Source organism: Tachyglossus aculeatus, chromosome 12, assembly GCF_015852505.1.
Source record: "Tachyglossus aculeatus isolate mTacAcu1 chromosome 12, mTacAcu1.pri, whole genome shotgun sequence".
In the NCBI taxonomy this organism is placed as follows: domain Eukaryota; kingdom Metazoa; phylum Chordata; class Mammalia; order Monotremata; family Tachyglossidae; genus Tachyglossus; species Tachyglossus aculeatus.
In genome coordinates, this window is record NC_052077.1 from 36,338,712 (window position 1) to 36,356,182 (window position 17,471).

The 17,471-nt window shown below is 44.3% G+C and overlaps 1 protein-coding gene across 2 annotated transcripts in view; it reads left to right on the plus strand.

Annotated features, from left to right (window-relative positions):
* GALNT7 (polypeptide N-acetylgalactosaminyltransferase 7) overlaps positions 1 to 17,471 on the plus strand; it is a 139,606-nt gene that overhangs the window by 93,745 nt on the left and 28,390 nt on the right. For both annotated transcript variants that reach the window (XM_038755164.1, XM_038755163.1), the window contains exons 3-5: positions 10,165 to 10,331; positions 16,484 to 16,614; positions 16,876 to 16,955. In XM_038755164.1, coding sequence (XP_038611092.1) covers positions 10,165 to 10,331; positions 16,484 to 16,614; positions 16,876 to 16,955 — 378 coding nt within the window. The remainder of the gene's footprint in view (positions 1 to 10,164; positions 10,332 to 16,483; positions 16,615 to 16,875; positions 16,956 to 17,471) is intronic.

The following is a 17,471-nucleotide window of genomic DNA, read 5'->3' on the forward strand; positions in this document are numbered from 1 at the left end:
TGATTGGTAGCCATTGGAGATTTTTGAGGAGGGGAGTAACATGCCCAGAGCATTTTCGCACAAAGATGATCCGGGCAGCAGCGTGAAGTATAGACTGAAGTGGGGAGAGACAGAAGGATGGGAGATCAGAGAGGAGGCCCTCTCCCAAGTGCTTATTACAGTGCTTTGTATACAGCAGATACTCAATAAATACTATTGACTGATTGGCAGGGCAAAGGAGTGATCAAGAACCTTAAAATTGTCCTCTACTGGACAGTTAGAGGCTAAGGTGACCTTATATTTACACTTAAAATAAGCCCTCCTCTCCTCTTCTACTCCCTTCCAAGCTGCTCTGCTTGCTCCTTCATTCATCCTCCCTCCAATCCCCACAGCACATCAGCGCTTAGAACAGTGTCAGTGCTTAGAACAGTGCTTGGCACATAGTAAGCGCTTAACAAATACCATCATTATTATATGTATTTATCTGTATAAATCTGTAATTTTTTATTGATTGATAATAATAATAGTAACGATGGCATTTATTAAGCGCTTACTATGTGCAAAGCACTGTTCTAAGCGCTGGGGAGGTTGCAAGGTGATCAGGTTGCCCCACGTGGGGCTCACAGTCTTAATCCCCACTTTACAGATGAGGTAAATGAGGCACAGAGAAGTTAAGTGACTTGCCCAAAGTCACACAGCTGACAATTGGCGGAGCCGGGGTTTGAACCCATGACCTCTGACTCCAAAGCCCGGGATCTTTTCCACTGAGCCACGCTGTTTCTCTATATTAATGTCTGTCTCCCCCTCTAGACTATGAACTCACTGAGGGCGGGGAATGTCTGTTTATTTTTATTTTGCACTCTCCCAAGTGCTTAGTACAGTGCTTTGCACACAGTAAGCACTTAATAAGAGAAGCAGCGTGGCGCAGTGGAGAGAGCTCGGGCTTTGGACCCAGAGGTCATGGGTTCAAATTCCGGCTCCACCAATTGCCAGCTGTGTGACTTTGGGCAAGTCACTTCACTTCTCTGGGCCTCAGTTACCGCATCTGTAAAATGGGGATTAATCAATCAATCAATCAATCGTATTTATTGAGCGCTTACTATGTGCAGAGCACTGTACTAAGCGCTTGGGAAGTACAAATTGGCATCACATAGAAACAGTCCCTACCCAACAGTGGGCTCACAGTCTAAAAGGGGGAGACAGAGAACAGAACCAAACATACCAACAAAATAAAATAAGTAGGATAGAAATGTACAAGTAAAATAAATAAATAAATAAATAAATAAATAAATAGAGTAATAAATATGTACAACCATATATACATATATACATATATACAGGTGCTGTGGGGAAGGGAAGGAGGTAAGACGGGGGGATGGAGAGGGGGACGAGGGGGAGAGGAAAGAAGGGGCTCAGTCTGGGAAGGCCTCCTGGAGGGGGTGAGCTCTCAGCAGGGCCTTGAAGGGAGGAAGAGAGCTAGCTTGGCGGATGGGCAGAGGGAGGGCATTCCAGATTGACTGTGAGGGGCCCCCCATGGGACAACCTGATCACCTTGTAACCTCCCCAGCGCTTAGTACAGTGTTTTGCAGATAGTAAGTGCTTAATAAATGCCATCGTTATTATTATTATTCATAAATACGATTGAATGAATGAATAACCTCTAAAGCAGGCAAGCTGGGCCATCTTTGGCCTTCCAAGGCTAGCAGATTCTCTCCCGGGTAGCCCATTCTCACTTGCCTCAACTCGATAACGCAGGTAAAGAATTGCTGGGTCTGAAAGCCGATGTAAATTGTGAACAGCATCTGAATGTTGCTGTAAATTTTGTCCTGTGCCGATTTATCTGGCCACTTGATGTCAGCACAATTCCACGTAGGGTGTAAATATTTCTTTTTTTCCCCTGCATTGTTTATCGGTTGGAACTAAGCAGAGGAGGAATGGGGAGAGGGGAGGTGCTGCTTTAAAGTTCAGACCCTTCTTTATTCAATTTGGAAGACTATGCTTTGTCGTTCAAGGCTCCTGATTTTCTGCAAACGCTAAAGGTCGTTGGGAATGTGCCCATCCGTCAAACAAATGACAACGTAGAACTGTGGGGAAAGAACCAGAGTGTTTTAAGTTACCATATTGCAACCCAGCAGCGCGCAATGGTTTGTTTTATTACCAGTCTCCCAGTATAGAGTGTCCCTGAAATGAGGTGAAGCCTCTCAGAGGAGAAGGTGTTTGGATTTATTAGGACTATCTCAGCCCCTATATATTATTCCGACTGTTGCAGGGTACCTCGAGAGCATATTTAGGCAGCAGTGACTTGCGGTTTAGAAATGGGAAGGCTAAAGGAGGTTACATTGGCAGAAATTAGATTTGCAGCCCAGAATCTGGATACGTGGTGGTTTTGTGTCCAATTCAGAGGTGATAGAATTAGAGCCAGCTTTAAGGTAGGAGAACACTGCTTGATGACTCGAGGGTGTTTTGTAAACTCAGGGTTGTTTTTTTTTTGACGATTTTAAGGCTGTTTTAGAAGTGAAATCTTGATCTTTGCATTTGAGCGTCCACAACATCCTGCCTCTCAGAACTGCCACAGAAACACAAACAGGAAATTTACACTTAAAATAAGGATGAAGCTATTGCTAATCACGTGACTGTTATATATGTCTGCTGTGTGACCTTAGGCAAGTCACTTCACTTCCTTGTGCCTCAGTTACCTCATCTGTAAAATGGGGATTAAGACTGTGAGCCCCAGGTGGGACAGGGACTGCATCCAACATGATAACTTTGTATCTACCCCAGTGCTTAGAACAGTGCTTGGCACATAGTAAGTGCTTAATGAATACCATCATCATCATTATTATTATTATATGTAACCGGCGGGCTTGATTTTTGTGGGGAGGGATGGCGTGGGTGGGGACGATGAGATACCAACCACGCTTCAAGAAGCAGAGTGGCTTAGTGGATAGAGCCTGGACCTGGGAATCGGAAGGACCTGGATCCTAATCCTGGCTCTGCCACTTGTCTACTGATTACCTTGGACAAGTCACTTAACTTCTCTCTGCCTCAGTGACCTCATCTGTAAAATGGGGATTCAGACTGTGAGCCCCATGAGGGACAGGGACTGTGTCCAACCTGATTAGCTTGGATCTACCCTAGCGCTTAGAACAGTGCTTGACACATAGTACGTGCTTAACAAATAATAATAATGGTGATGATGGTATTTGTTAAGCACTTACTATGTGCAAAGCACTGTTCTAAGCGCTGGGGGGATACAAGGTGATCAGGTTGTCCCATGTGGGGCTCACAGTCTTAATCCCCATTTTACAGATGAGGTAACTGAGGCCCAGAGAAGTGAAGTGACTTGCCCAAAGGCACACCGCCGATAAATGGCGGAGCCGGAATTAGAACCCATGACCTCTGACTCCCAAGCCTGTGCTCTTTCCACTGAGCCACGCTGCTTCTCTTCAATACCATCATTATTAGTATTATAATAAAGGATTTTCCGTGGAGGGCAGAAGAGACTCAAGCTTTTTTCAAAACTCTATTCATGCAATCGTATTTATTGAGTGCTTACTGTGTTCAGAGCACTGTAATAATAATAATGATGATGGTATTTGTGAAGTGCTTACTATGTGCCAAGCACTGTTCCAAGCGCTGGGGTAGATACAAGGTTATCAGGTTGTCCCATGTGGGGCTCACAGTCTTCATCCCCATTTTACAGATGAGGTAACTGAGGTACAGAGAAGTTGTGACTTGCCCAAAGGTGCATAGCTGACAGGTGGAGGAGCCAGGATTAGAACCCATGACCTCTGACTCCCAAGTGCTTAGTACAGTGCTCTGCACACAGTAAGCGCTCAATAAATACGATTGAATGAATATTTCTGATATCCTCGATGTGAGAGCGCCACAAAAGAGCAGCTCACAAGATGCTGTAGGATTTTGAAAGGGCAAATACCGACAAACAGAAGTTTACCATAAATCTGTACCCCAGTGGTACCCATCTTTTCCTTCCTTCCTCCCCCAGCCCCCGCTTCTTCCTCCCTCCGGCCGCCCCCGCAAAAGCCTTCGGATTCTTGATTGAGTTCCAGCTGGCGTGGCATTTTAGCGTTCACTTCACTACAGAGAAGTAGCGTGGCTCAGTAGAAAGAGCCCGGGCTTTGGAGTCAGAGGTCATGGGTTCAAATCCCGGCCCTGCCAATTGTCAGCTGTGTGACTTTGGGCAAGTCAGTTAACTTCTCTATGCCTCATCTGTAAAATGGGGGTTAAGACTGTGAGCCCCCCGTGGGACAACCTGATCACCTTGTAACCTCTCCAGCGCTTAGATCAGTGCTTTGCACATAGTAAGCGCTTAATAAATGTCATTATTATTATTATTATTATTACTACAGATTGTGTGGTGGGGTGGAGAGAAACCCTGCCAGCTAAGAGCTGGTTAAAAGCTCAATAGGAAACCACGTACGCACTCCTTCCGTAGGCTTGGGCGCTGCCCCCGAGCTCCTGGCCAAGGAAGAGCCACCAAGCGTGGCTCAGTGGAAAGAGCCCGGGCTTTGGAGTCAGAGGTCATGGGTTCAAATCCCGGCTCCCCCAACTGTCAGCTGTGTGACTTGGGGCAAGTCACTTCACTTCTCTGTGCTTCAGTTACCTCATCGGTAAAATGGGGATTAAGACTGTGAGCCCCGAGTGGGACAACCTGATCACCTTGTAACCTCTCCAGCGCTTAGAACAGTGCTTTGCACAGAGTAAGCACTTAATAAATGCCATTATTATTATTATTATTATTATTATTATTATTATTATTAGTAAGGCACTGGGGCTGGGATTTTCCTAAGCGGACCCGTTTGCCCGGTCTGATGAGCGCCCAGGGTAGCAGCCAATCTGAATCGCCCAACGAGCTGAGAAATTCTAGAGGAGGAGATGTGTTCAGCCGCAGTTGCAGGACAGAAAGGATCTTGTCATCAATCGTATTTATTGTCATCGATTCTCAGGTTTTCCCGAGGCCTGCGGGGGACAGTGGGTGGCGGTTCGTGGTGGAAGAGCCCAGCTTTGAGTAGACCACCTCTTGCCATGCCACATATTGGGGGTGGGTGGGTGATATTTTTATGTAGTCTATTCTCAATATGGTAATAAAGCGAAAGTCTTAAGCCTGAAAGCGTTTCTTGAGAATAGAGGGTGGGTGATATTTTTATGTAGTCTATTCTCAGTATGGTAATAAAGCGAAAATCTTAAGCTTGAAGGTGTTTCTTGAGAATAGACTACATAAAAATATCACCCACCCACCCCCGCCCAGTATAGAGTCCACGTAACTGGGAAGGTAATTGAGATGGAGAGATTATGGGTCTAGGAATCAAAGGATCCAAGTGTCTCCCCCCATTCTCAAAAGCAGCTCAAAGTGCTTTACAGTGGTGCCACCTTGTTAATAATGGTCCTATATGTTGCCGATTTGTACTTCCCAAGCGCTTAGTACAGTGCTCTGCACACAGTAAGTGCTCAATAAATACGATTGATTGAATGAATGAATGAATATTGGTAGAGGCTGTTTTGTCAGCAGGCCAACAGGCTGCAGACTGGGGTGGGAAGACACTGCACCTAAAAGAAATCAATCCGTGGGAAGCAGCCTGGCTTAGTGGAAAGAGCCCAGGCTTGGGAGTCAGAGGACGTGAGTTCTAGTCCTGACTCCGCCACTTGTCTGCTGTGTGACCTTGGGCAAGCCACTTCACTTCTCTGTGCCCCAGTTACCTCATCTGTAAAATGGGGATTAAGACTGTGAGCCCCACGTGGGACAAAGTGATTACCTTGTATCTACCCCAGCGCTTAGAACAGTGCTTGGCACATAGTAAGCGCTTAACAAATACCGTGATAATAATACAATAGTACATAATAGTGATAATAGTGATAATAATAATAGTACAGTGCTCTGCACATAGTAAATGCTCAATAAATACGATTGATGATGATAAAAATAATTGAGAAGCAGCATGGCTTAGTGGTAAGAACATGGGCTTGGGAGTCAGAGGATGTGAGTTCTAATCCCGGCTCCTCCACTTGTCTGCTGTGTGCCTTTGGGCAAGTCACTTAACTTCTCTGTGCCTCAGTTACCTCATCTGTAAAATGGGGATGAAGACTGTGAGCCCCATGTGGGACAATCTGATTACCTTGTATCTACCCCAGCTCTTAGAACAGTGTTCGGCACATAGTAGGTGCTTAACAAATACCATAATTATTTTTATAGTTATTAAATGGCAGAGCCAGGATTAGAACACAGGTCCTCTGATTCCCAGTCCCATGCTCAACGCTTAGAACAGTACCTGGCACATAGTAAGCGCTTAACAAATGCCATCATAGCTCAGTGGAAAGAGCACGGGCTTTGGAGTCAGAGGTCAAGGGTTCAAATTCCGGCTCCGCCACTTGTCAGCTGTGTGACTTTGGGCAAGTCACTTAACTTCTCTGTGCCTCAGTTACCTCATCTGTAAAATGGGGATTAAGACTGTGAGCCCCACGTGGGACAACCTGAGCACCTTGTAACCTCCCCAAGGCTTAGAACAGTGCTTTGCACACAGTAAGCGCTTAATAAATGCCATTATTATTATTATTATTATTATCATTATTATTATTATGCTCGTTCTTCTAGGCCACACTGCTTCTCTAGGGAAGGAAGGGATGTTAAGGATGAAGTGATGGCCTTCTTGGCACTGCGATAAATCTGCTCTCCAGATTCTCCAGAGTGTTAATATAAATTACCATTTATATTGATATCTGTCTCCCCCTCTAGACTCTAAGCTCGTTGTGGGCAAGGAATGTGTCCTTTTATTGTTATATTGTACTCTCCCAAGTGCTCAGTACAGTGCTCTGCCCTCAGTAAGCACTCAATAAATACAATTGAATGAACAATAATAATAATAATAATGGCATTTGTTAAGCGCTTACTATGTGCAAAGCACTGTTCTAAGCGCCGGTTGCCCCTGGACACCAAGATGCTAGGTAGCCCTGCCCAGCTAGATAAGCTGCTTCTAGCAGTGTGAGATAATGAAATGAAATAATGAAAATATAGTATTTAAGTGTTTACTTTGTGACGAGCTCTGTCCTAAGCACTGAAGTAGATTAAAGATAAGCAGGTTGGACACAGTTCCTGTCCCACATGGGATCCCATTCTAAGGGAGCGCAGACAGCAGGTATTGGATCCCCATTCTTTAGATGAGGAACCTTAAGTGACTTGCCCAGAGTCACACAGTAAGCAAGTAGCAGAGCCGGGATTAGAACCCAGGTCCCGGACTCTCAATCCTGTTCTCTTTTCACTAGACTACACTGCTTCTCCTGAGCATTGAAAGCTCACCTCCTCCAGGAGGCTTTCCCAAACTGAGCCCACCTTTTCCTCTGCTCCTCCTCCCCTCCACAACACCCCGACTCCCTCCCTCTGCTCTTCCCCTTCCCTGCCCCACAACACTTGTGGATATATGTACATATTTATTATTCTATTTATTTTATTAAAGATGTGTACGTATCTATAATTCTATTTATTTATATTGATGCTATTGATGCCTATGTACTTGGTTTGGGTCTCCCCGCTTCTAGACTGTGAGCCTGTTGTTGGGTAGTGATTGTCTTTGTTGCCAAATTGTACTTTCCAAGCGCTTAGTACAGTGCTCTGCACACAGTAAGCACTCAATAAATACGATTGAATGAGTTAATTAATGAATGTGGGACCTTAAATGTGCCTTCTTTTTCACAATTTTTTCCTCCCCTCCACTGTCTTCTCTACCGTCATTCCCTAGAAGGAGAGAAACAGACTGTAAACTGTAACCCGTTCTAGATTGTAAACTCATGGGTGCAGAATGGGCTGTTCTACTTTTATATTGTACTGTACCAAGTGCTTAGGACAGTGCTCGGCACACAATAAGCCTCCAATAAATAATAATAATAATAATAATAATAATGGTATTTGTTAAGCACTTACTATGTGCAAAGCACTGTTCTAAGCACTGGGGAAGATACAAGGTTATCAGGTTGTCCCACATGGGGCTCACAGTCTTAGTCCCCATTTTACAGATGTGGGAACTGAGACCCAGAGAAGTTAAGTGACTTGCCCAAAGTCACACAGCTGACAAGTGACAGAGCTGGGATTCGAACCCATGACCTCTGACTCCAAAGCCCATGATCTTTCAACAGAGCCACAGCTGCTTCTCTGACAGTTCTTCTCAATAAATACGACTGACTGACTGACTAAACCCATTATGGGCAGGGAACTTGTCAGCTAATTATGTTGTACTGTACCAAGTGCTTAGTCCAGTGAGTGCTCAATAAATGGCATTGATTAATTGGTCAAACCACAGCTTGAAAGCATCTCCTCGGATTCAAGAGTCAGAGTTAAAAACTCTTCCAAATGATGAGTCTGATCAAATGCCTGAAGCAGAGCATGGGAACTCTTTTCTTGCAGGTGTCAGGCTTCTGACCCAGATGAGTTCAAACCAGAAAGCCCATCAGGAGAAAATTAGGGCCTCCCCGCAGCCTGTGGAAGAAGTGAGCGTTGGGCAATTCCTTTTCTCTGAATCACCCGGAGAGTCGTTGGGAAAAGCCAATTCCCAAGCCAGAGTTTCTTGACCTGGAGAAGCTACTGGCTTGTCAGGAAGCGACCCTGGCTCGAAGCTCCCCTCTTCCATCTGGAGAGCAGGCTTGGGATCACACTCTGTATGCCGTCATCTGGATGTATATGTACAGATGTTCCTCGAGTTTCCCTCTTTTTTTTTTCTTTAATGGTGTTTCTTAGGTGCTTACTATGTGCGAGGGACTGTTCCAAGCGCTGATAATCAGGTTGGACGCAGCCAGTGGTTCACGTGGGGCTCACAGTCCTAATCCCCACTTTATAGATGAGGTAACTGAACTACAGAGAAGGGAAGTGCCCAAGGTCACACAGCAGACAAGCAGCGGAGCCGGGATTAGAACCCGGGTCTCAGAGCCCTGCTCTTTCCACTAGGTCACACTGGTCTTCTCTTTTTGGTTTTTTTTTTAAGTGGTGTTTGTTAAGCGCTTTCTATGTTCCAAACACTCTTCTAAGCAATGGGGTAGATTCAAGTGAATTAGGTTAAACACAATCTATATGGGGTTCACAGTCTATACAGTCCCATGCATCCTTCGGTATCCTGAGCAGCCGTGCCGTTTGTTCTGGCATTTAAAGGAGGTATAGCCCATTAATTGGAGAACTCCAACGTGTTTAACTCAGTTTCTCCCCCGATTCTGGAGAGGGGCTGGCTTTGTTTAATTCTATTTGTTCTGACGACTTGACACCTGTCCACATGTTTTGTTTCGTTGTCTGTCTCCCCCTTCTAGACCGTGACCGTTGTTGGGTAGGGACCGTCCCTATATGTTGCCAACTTGTACTTCCCAAGTGCTTAGTACAGTGCTGTGCACACAGTAAGCGCTCAATAAATACGATTGAATGAATGAATGCAGCTTGTATTGTTGTATTGGGCGGACAGACAGGAAGGAGACTAGCGGAACTGTAAGCTCACTGTGGGCAGGGAATGTGTCTGTTTATTGTAGGCTGCTTAATACAGTGCTCCACACACTGTAAGCACTCAATAAATATGATTCAATGATTGAACGAATGAGTGAACCATGGGGAATGTTGTATCTGGGAAACTGGGTGTTCCATATCCTGCTCGTTTCTGCCCAACAATAATAATAATAATAATACTAATTATGGTACTTGTTAAAGTGCTTACGTATGTGCCAAGCACTGTTCCAAGATGCTAAGGAAGCAGCGTGGTTCAGTGGAAAGAGGACGGGCTTTGGAGTCAGAGGTCAGGGGTTCAAATCCCTGCTCCGCCAGTTGTCAGCTGTGTGACTTTGGGTGAGTCACTCAACTTCTCTGTGCCTCAGTTACCTCATCTGTAAAATGGCGATTAAGACTGTGAGCCCCCCATGGGACAACCTGATCACCTTGTAACCTCCCCAGCGCTTAGAACAGTGTTTTGCACGTAGCGCTTAATAAATGCCATCATTATTATACAAGGTAATCAGGTTGGGCACCACCCCTTTCCCACGTGGGGCTTACACTATCAATCCTTGTTTTACAGATGAGGTAACTGAGGTCCAGAGAAGTGAGGTGACTTGCCAAAGTCACACAGCAGACACATGACAGAGCCAGAACTAGTGCTTTATCCGCTGAGCCAAGCTGCTTCTCAATAACCCTATTAAAATCTCTTTCAGATGCAAGTATTGGCATTATGATGAAAACCTCCTCACTTCCAGTGTTGTTATTGTCTTCCATAATGAAGGATGGTCAACTCTCATGAGAACCGTTCACAGTGTCATTAAAAGGACACCAAGGAGATACTTGGCAGAAATTGTACTGATTGATGATTTCAGCAACAAAGGTAAATGTTTCTAGAATTAACACCGAACTTGATGGTTCGAGCAATTTCAGAACTGCGACTGTCAGATTTTATTAGCCTGCTTACTTGGTTTACGTGAATGGTAATAAGAATTATGGTATTTGGTTAGCTCTTTCTATGTGCTAAGCCCTGGGGTAGATACAGTTACAGTCAGGGCAGGCATACTCCGTCCCGACCGGAGCTCACAGTCTGAAGGGGAGGTATTTAATCCCCATTTTACAGATGAGACACAGAGAAGTTGTCAGTCTGTCAGTCGTGTTTGTTAAGAGCTTACTATGTGCGCAGCACTGTACAATATAACAGTAAATGGACACATTCCCTGCCCACAACAAACTTATGGTGTAGAGGGAGAGACAGACATCAGTATAAATAAATTACAGATATGTACGCAAGTTCTTTGGGACTGGGAGAGGGGATGGATACAGGGAATAAGTCAGGACGACACAGAAGAGAGTGAGAGAAGTGAATTGCCCAAGATCACATAGTTGGCAAGTGGTGGAGATGCGATTAGAACCCAGGTGTCTTGACTCCCAAGCCTGTGCTTTTTCCACTGGGCTACATTGTTTCTTAGTAAAAGACAAAAAGATTTTTGATCAATGCAAACAGTGGTCTCAGCATTTCTGTAAGCTACCCATGGTCAAGCCGCATTGTTTTGTTGAAAAATGAGATGTTACATCCTAAACTCCTTGAAGACAGGGATCATGGATCCTATTGTTTACTAATCCTATTGTTCTCTCCTGAGCGCTTAGTTCCGTGTTGTGCACAGACAGTACTATTTACTGGAGAACCAGCCCTAGCTTGGTTGCTTTCCCCTTCTGTCTCGACAGTTGTGGCCGGTGGAGGAAAGTGTGAGATTAAATCCCCCGGCGCCATGGGTTGCCCGTTGGACAAGTCCTAGAATGCTCTGGCCCAAGTGAGCAAGAGCAGGTCGGGCTTGGTGCAAGAGAACTCATCCAGCCTAGATAGAAAAATCCCAATTTGGGGACTTTTATGTATTTTCTGACATTGCCCGAGAAAGTCTACAAGAAATCCAGAACCATCCCAGCTAAACACAAAATGCCGTAATAATTAAATGAGGCCACACAGCCACACCCAACTTTACACAATAGAATTTGTAATAGTTGACTTAAGTAGATCTATTTGGGGAGGACTGGGAAGTGGGCTCTTCAGTTCCGCTTCACGTTTCTCGCCTTGGGTTTGAGCAGTTTCTGTTAGAGTATTTATCGGCAGACTTAAAGATGATGTCTCCAGCAGAGCGAACTACACGGGGCGCCATCAATAACCACCAGGCCAGAGACCATGAGCTCCTTAGCAAGGTGTTTCACACACTTGGGTGATGATATCGGAGCAAAATTTGACAGGAAAGATAGAGCCTCTTTGTATGGAGGTGCTTCTCTCAAACCTCATTTTGTTCTAAGCTTGATTTAAGCTCCCAGATAAAATGAAAACGTCTACTGTCTTTTTTTATAGAGGTTTTTTTTATGAAAGAACATCTATAACAGCTGTAAGTGTAGCGGTGAAGAAGTGCTGGTTGGTCTTGGTTCTACTTTGAAAAGAGAAATTGATTTTTTTTCAAGGTTTTTTTCATCTGAAATTAATTTGTTTCTGTAAGCAAATATCCTTGTTCATAAATCTGTGGAAGAATTTGAATGCCAAACACAGTAAATATCAAGAAAATTGAAACCACTACAGCTCTGAACTCACATCAGCCCATCAGATGAGACAAACATAAAATTATTAATCTTAGGCCTCCAAAAAACCCTAAGTTTATGTCTGTCACTGAAATTAAATGGGACTCTCTGGAGAATAGCCAGAATGCTTAGCCCACGTGATAGTATTGAAATGTTATAGCTTTACTGTACGTAGATTTTTTTTTTTCTTTGGCCAACTCGTTCCGAAAGGCACTCCTTCCATGTGCGTGTTTTGTTTCTCGGTCCACAAAGTGGGATACGACTTAATACAGTTTCAAATCATGGACAGAACATGTGAGTTGAGACAGAGCCCCGGAAAGACTAAACAAGTCGCTTAAATTAAGTAGCTCTAGGTACCTCTAACCCATTTTACACTCCTTCCCCCCTGAAATGGAACTTGGTCAGGGAGTGGCAGATAGTAATAATAATAATAATAACAATGATGGCATTTGTTAAGCGCTTACTATGTGCAAAGCACTGCTGTAAGCGCTGGGGAGGATACAAGGTGATCAGGTTATCCCACTTGGGGATCACAGTCTCCATCCCCATTTTACAGATGAGGGAACTGAGGCCCAGAGAAGTTAAGTGACTTGCCCAAGGTCGCACAGCTGCCTATTGGTGGAGCCAGGATTTGAACCCATGACCTCTCACTCCCAAGCCCGGGCTCTTTCCATTGAGCCACGCTGCTTCTCATGGAAATGGTCAGAGCCTTGATCTCACTCTCAAGAGACATGGCTGAGGAAGTTCAGAAATAACCTTTCCATGCCTATTTGGCAAGAATTTTTCTGGGTCCACCTCCAGAACTTCAGTAATAAAAATTTGAACTTGGGATTTCTTTTTTGGAATGAAACGATTGCTGGCTTTTAGGGGTGTCATCATGGTCCCTCATTGTAAGATAAGATGTCTGAGACTGGCGTGGCTGCAACTTCAACCAGAAAGCAGGGGAAAAGTAGCCTCCAAAAATGCAGACTTCCTCTAACCAGTAATTCTGGGTTATAGAATTGGAGAAAACTGAATGGCACTTAGTACAGTGCTCTGCCCACAGTAAGTGCTCAACAAATGAATGAACTGAAACAGTAATTGTCGTATTTGTGAAGTATTTATTATGTGGACGATAATAGTAATAATAGTAATTTTGTTAAGCACTTATTATAATAATAATAATGTTGGTATTTGTTAAGCGCTTACTATGTGCCAAGCACCGTTCTAAGCACTGGGGGGATACAAGGTACTCAAGGTTGTCCCATGTGGGGCTCACAATCTTAATCCCCATTTTGCAGATGAGGGAACTGAGGCACAGAGAAGTTAAGTGACTTGCCCAAAGTCACACAGCTGACAAGTGGCGGAGCTGAGATTAGAACCCATACCAAGCACTGTACTAAGCACTGTACTAAGTATTTAACCCCATTTCACAGATACGGAAATTGAGACAGCTGAAGGGTCTCTTTCAGTTTTGAAAATGCAGATGCTTGGACCATCCTGATAGGAAAAACGGACCACCAAATGAAGTGAGGAAAGCAAACCGTTCAGGGCCATGTCAATCAGTCAATCACTGAGCTCCTACTTTGTGCAAAGCACTGCACTAAATACTTGAAAGAACATCACAGAGTTAGTAGGCATGGTCCCTGCTTTCAAGGAATTGTCTGTTTTGATAGTAACCTATCACATGATTTTTTGGGGTGTAAAACATTTTAGACATATTTTACCAAATCCAAATAAATTTGCCAGCTACCTCCTTTGGGATCTGTAGACACCAACAGAGGGCCGGGAGTGAATTTCGACTAAACTCAGTCCTAACTGCGGCCTTCATTGAGAAGCATCTGAAATTCTAGTTTTCCCATTCGACGGGGACTTTAAAATCGGAAACGCCTCATCAGCTGTTAAGTAAACTGTTAATTACTGAGTTATCGGGTTGCCTTCGTGACCTGAATTCTGATTATTTTCATGTAGACTTTTCGTGTTTTCTGTGGGGTTTTCCTTCAGAGGGGCTCTTTGCATTTTTCCTTCCCCAAAGCTCTCTGAGGGGAGGAACAGCTCACACAGTCTCCTCCTCTGTAAAAGGGAATTAAGTAAATATCTGTGCTCCTTCTCGCATAGAATGCGAGCCCCACTTAGGACTGAGACTGTGAATGATCAGATTACCTCATATCTGCCCCAGCCCATAGAACATTGCCTGACACAATTTTCACAGTCCCTTTCCCTGTTTAACAGATCCTCGTTAACAGATACAAATAAGGGCAAATCTCCGTGGCGCTATAAGCACCAAAGCAATTACTGAGCTTTCTATGGTGGAGGAAATTTTATCCACTGGGAAGCATAACTGGTTCACTTCAGGCTATGGTTTCAGTCCTAACTTCCCCTGGAAAAAAAAAACAAAAACATTTTTATTTATGCAGCGAAGTGCCCAAGCAAATTGGCTCATGGAAAGTAAAACAGATTTCTGGACCCATTAACTAAGTTGCTGGTAAGCACAGAAAGTGGGGACATATTTCTAGCAGCCTTTGTCAAAGCTGGCTCACAAGTGCCATATCACAAGCTGTGGATATTTAATAATAATTATAATAATGATGGCATTTATTAAGTGCTTACTAGGTGCAAAGCACTGTTCTAAGTGCTGGGGAGGTTACAAGGTGATCAGCTTGTCCCACGGGGAGCTCACAGTTTTAATCCTCATTTTTACAGATGAGGGAACTGAGGCTCAGAGAAGTTAAGTGACTTGCCCAGAGTCACACAGCTGACAATTGTCGGAGCCGGGATTTGAGCCATAACCTCTGACTCCAAAGCTCGTGCTCCTTCCACTGAGCCACACTGCTTTTCTTTACACAACTCTCAGTTCTCTACTACTCTTATTAATAGTAATAGTGGTATTTGTTAAGTGCCTACTGTGTGGTGAGCAATGGGGTAAATACAGTACTATCAGAGCAGAGTCCTTATCCTACATGAAGCTCACGGTCTAAGAGGGAGGTAGAACAGGTGTTTGATCTCCACTAGAGAAGTCAAGTGACTCACCCAAGGTCACACAGCAGGCAAGTGATAGAGCCAGAATTGGAACCCAGATCCTGTGGTTCACAAGCCCATGCGCTTTCCACTAGGCCAGGCTACTTTTGCTCACAGAAGGCCATATGGTTATATAATCAATCAATCAATGGGATTTTTTGAGCAATTACTGTATGCAGAGCACTGTACTAAGCTCTTGGGAGACTACAATATAACAGAGTTGGTATGCATGTTCCTTGCCCACACAGACTGTGACCAACCTGATTAGCTTATATCTACTCCATTGTTTAGCAGAGAAGCAGCGTGGCTCAATGGAAAGAGCCCGGGCTTGGGAGTCAGAGGTCATGGGTTCTAATTCCGGCTCTACCACTTGTCAGCTGTGTGACTTTGGGCAAGTCACTTCACTTCTCTGGGCCTCAGTTCCCTCATTTGTAAAATGGGGATTAAGATTGTGAGCCCCACATGGGACAACCTGATTACCTTGTATCCTCCCCAGCGCTTAGAGCAGTGCTTTGCACATAGTAAGCACTTAAAAATGCCAGTAGTAGTAGTAGTAGTTGTAGTCGTAGTAGTAGTAGTAGTGGTGGTGTGCCTGGCACACAGGAAGCACTTAACAAATGCCATTATAAATAAATGCATATATATATACATATACTTATATAATGATGATTATTATGGTATTTGTTAAGTGCTTAGTATGTACCAGGCACTGTACTAAGCACTTGGTGGGGGGGGGACGGGGAGATAGGAGCATATCTGGTTGGACACAGTCCCTGTCCCACGTGGGACTCACAGCTTCAGTCCCCATTTTACAGATGAGGTAACTAAGGCCCAGAGAAGTGAAGTGACTTGCCCAGAGTCACATAGCAGACAAGTAGAAGAGCCGGAATTAGAACTCATGACCTTCTGACTCTCATTCCCAAGTTCTATCCACTAAACAAACCATGCTGCTTGCTGTGATATATATATATATATAAATAATTTATGCTTAATACAGTGTTCTGCACAAAGTAAGCACTCAATAAATACCTTTTATTGGTTGGTGTCACATTTCTACTCTGACTCTTTCCAGTTGACCAGGAAATAACTTTGAGATATAGCTTGAATTTCCTTACCCCACTGTGTCTAACAGTAGTCCAAGACTTTTCCGGACTAAAATCAATCAATCACTAGTGGTATGCATTGAGCATGTACGCTCTGCAGAACACTGTATGATAGAGTTTGTAGCCATTATCCCCACCCCCGAAAGGAGCTTACTGAGATTTCTGGGGGTTAGCCATTTGTACTTCCCAAGCGCTTAGTACAGTGCTCTGCACACAGTAAGTGCTCAATAAATATGATTGATTGATTGTACCAAAAAAGTGAAATTTAAATCGGTTTATAAATGCAGAACCCAATTATGGAGAGACCATTTGCTCACACGTGCTTGTCTGTGTATTTTAACAGCACACTTAAAGGACAGGCTGGATGACTACATCAAGCAGTGGAACGGTCTGGTGAAAGTCTTTCGAAACGAGAGGAGAGAAGGTTTAATTCAAGCCCGGAGCATTGGGGCCCAGAAGGCGAAGCTCGGACAGGTAGAGATATCATTCATCACTGGCGATGTAATATATGTTCTCGACCGTGAAGCGGAAAGTGCTTTTTTCTAAAAAATGACTTTTCTCCCTGGGTATCTTTGATGTAAATACCTTGCTGCTTTGACATGACTAGTTGTGACAATCTAGCCACCCCCATCATTAACTTTGCAACGAGTGATAACTTTACCCCAGAACTGCATGTGTAGATGCGGCTGAATGGAGATGTATAGCTTCTATCACCCTGCCTCTTTCTTTTCAAAGGTTTTGATATACCTTGATGCCCACTGTGAAGTGGCAGTGAACTGGTATGCACCGCTCGTAGCTCCCATATCTAAGGACAGGTAACACGATCCCGCTTTTTTCCGTTTTTTCTGTTTCGTTTTGTTTGACCTCATAGGATGTCCAGCGAAGTGATCGTCTTTCTGTTTCTGAGGGGTCACGTGACCAGGGTTAGGCTCCTCGTTGTGTTGGGAGTTTGGTAGTGGTATGAGGGTTTGGGCCCTCGTAGTAAGATTAGGCTCCATTGTACAGTAGTCGATCAATAAATCAGTCCATTACTGTGTGCTTACTGTGTGCAGAGCACTGTACTAAGCACTTGGGGGAGTACAATACAACAGGAGTTGGTAGACACGTTCCCTGCCCACAGTGAGCTTTCAGTGTAGAGGAAAGGAAGAATCCACCTTTGTCTTCTTTGGAAAAATGCCCCTTTCAGTTGGGGAAAGGACGAGGCAGAGCCCGAGGGCCACAGTGGACCTTTGACTTTTTGCATTTCCTACGAAGCCGTCTTTGAATCAGAGGTGAGGTGATGGGCTCTCTGATTTTTCTTGGGGTAGGCACCAGAGGATGCGGTGAGTGGA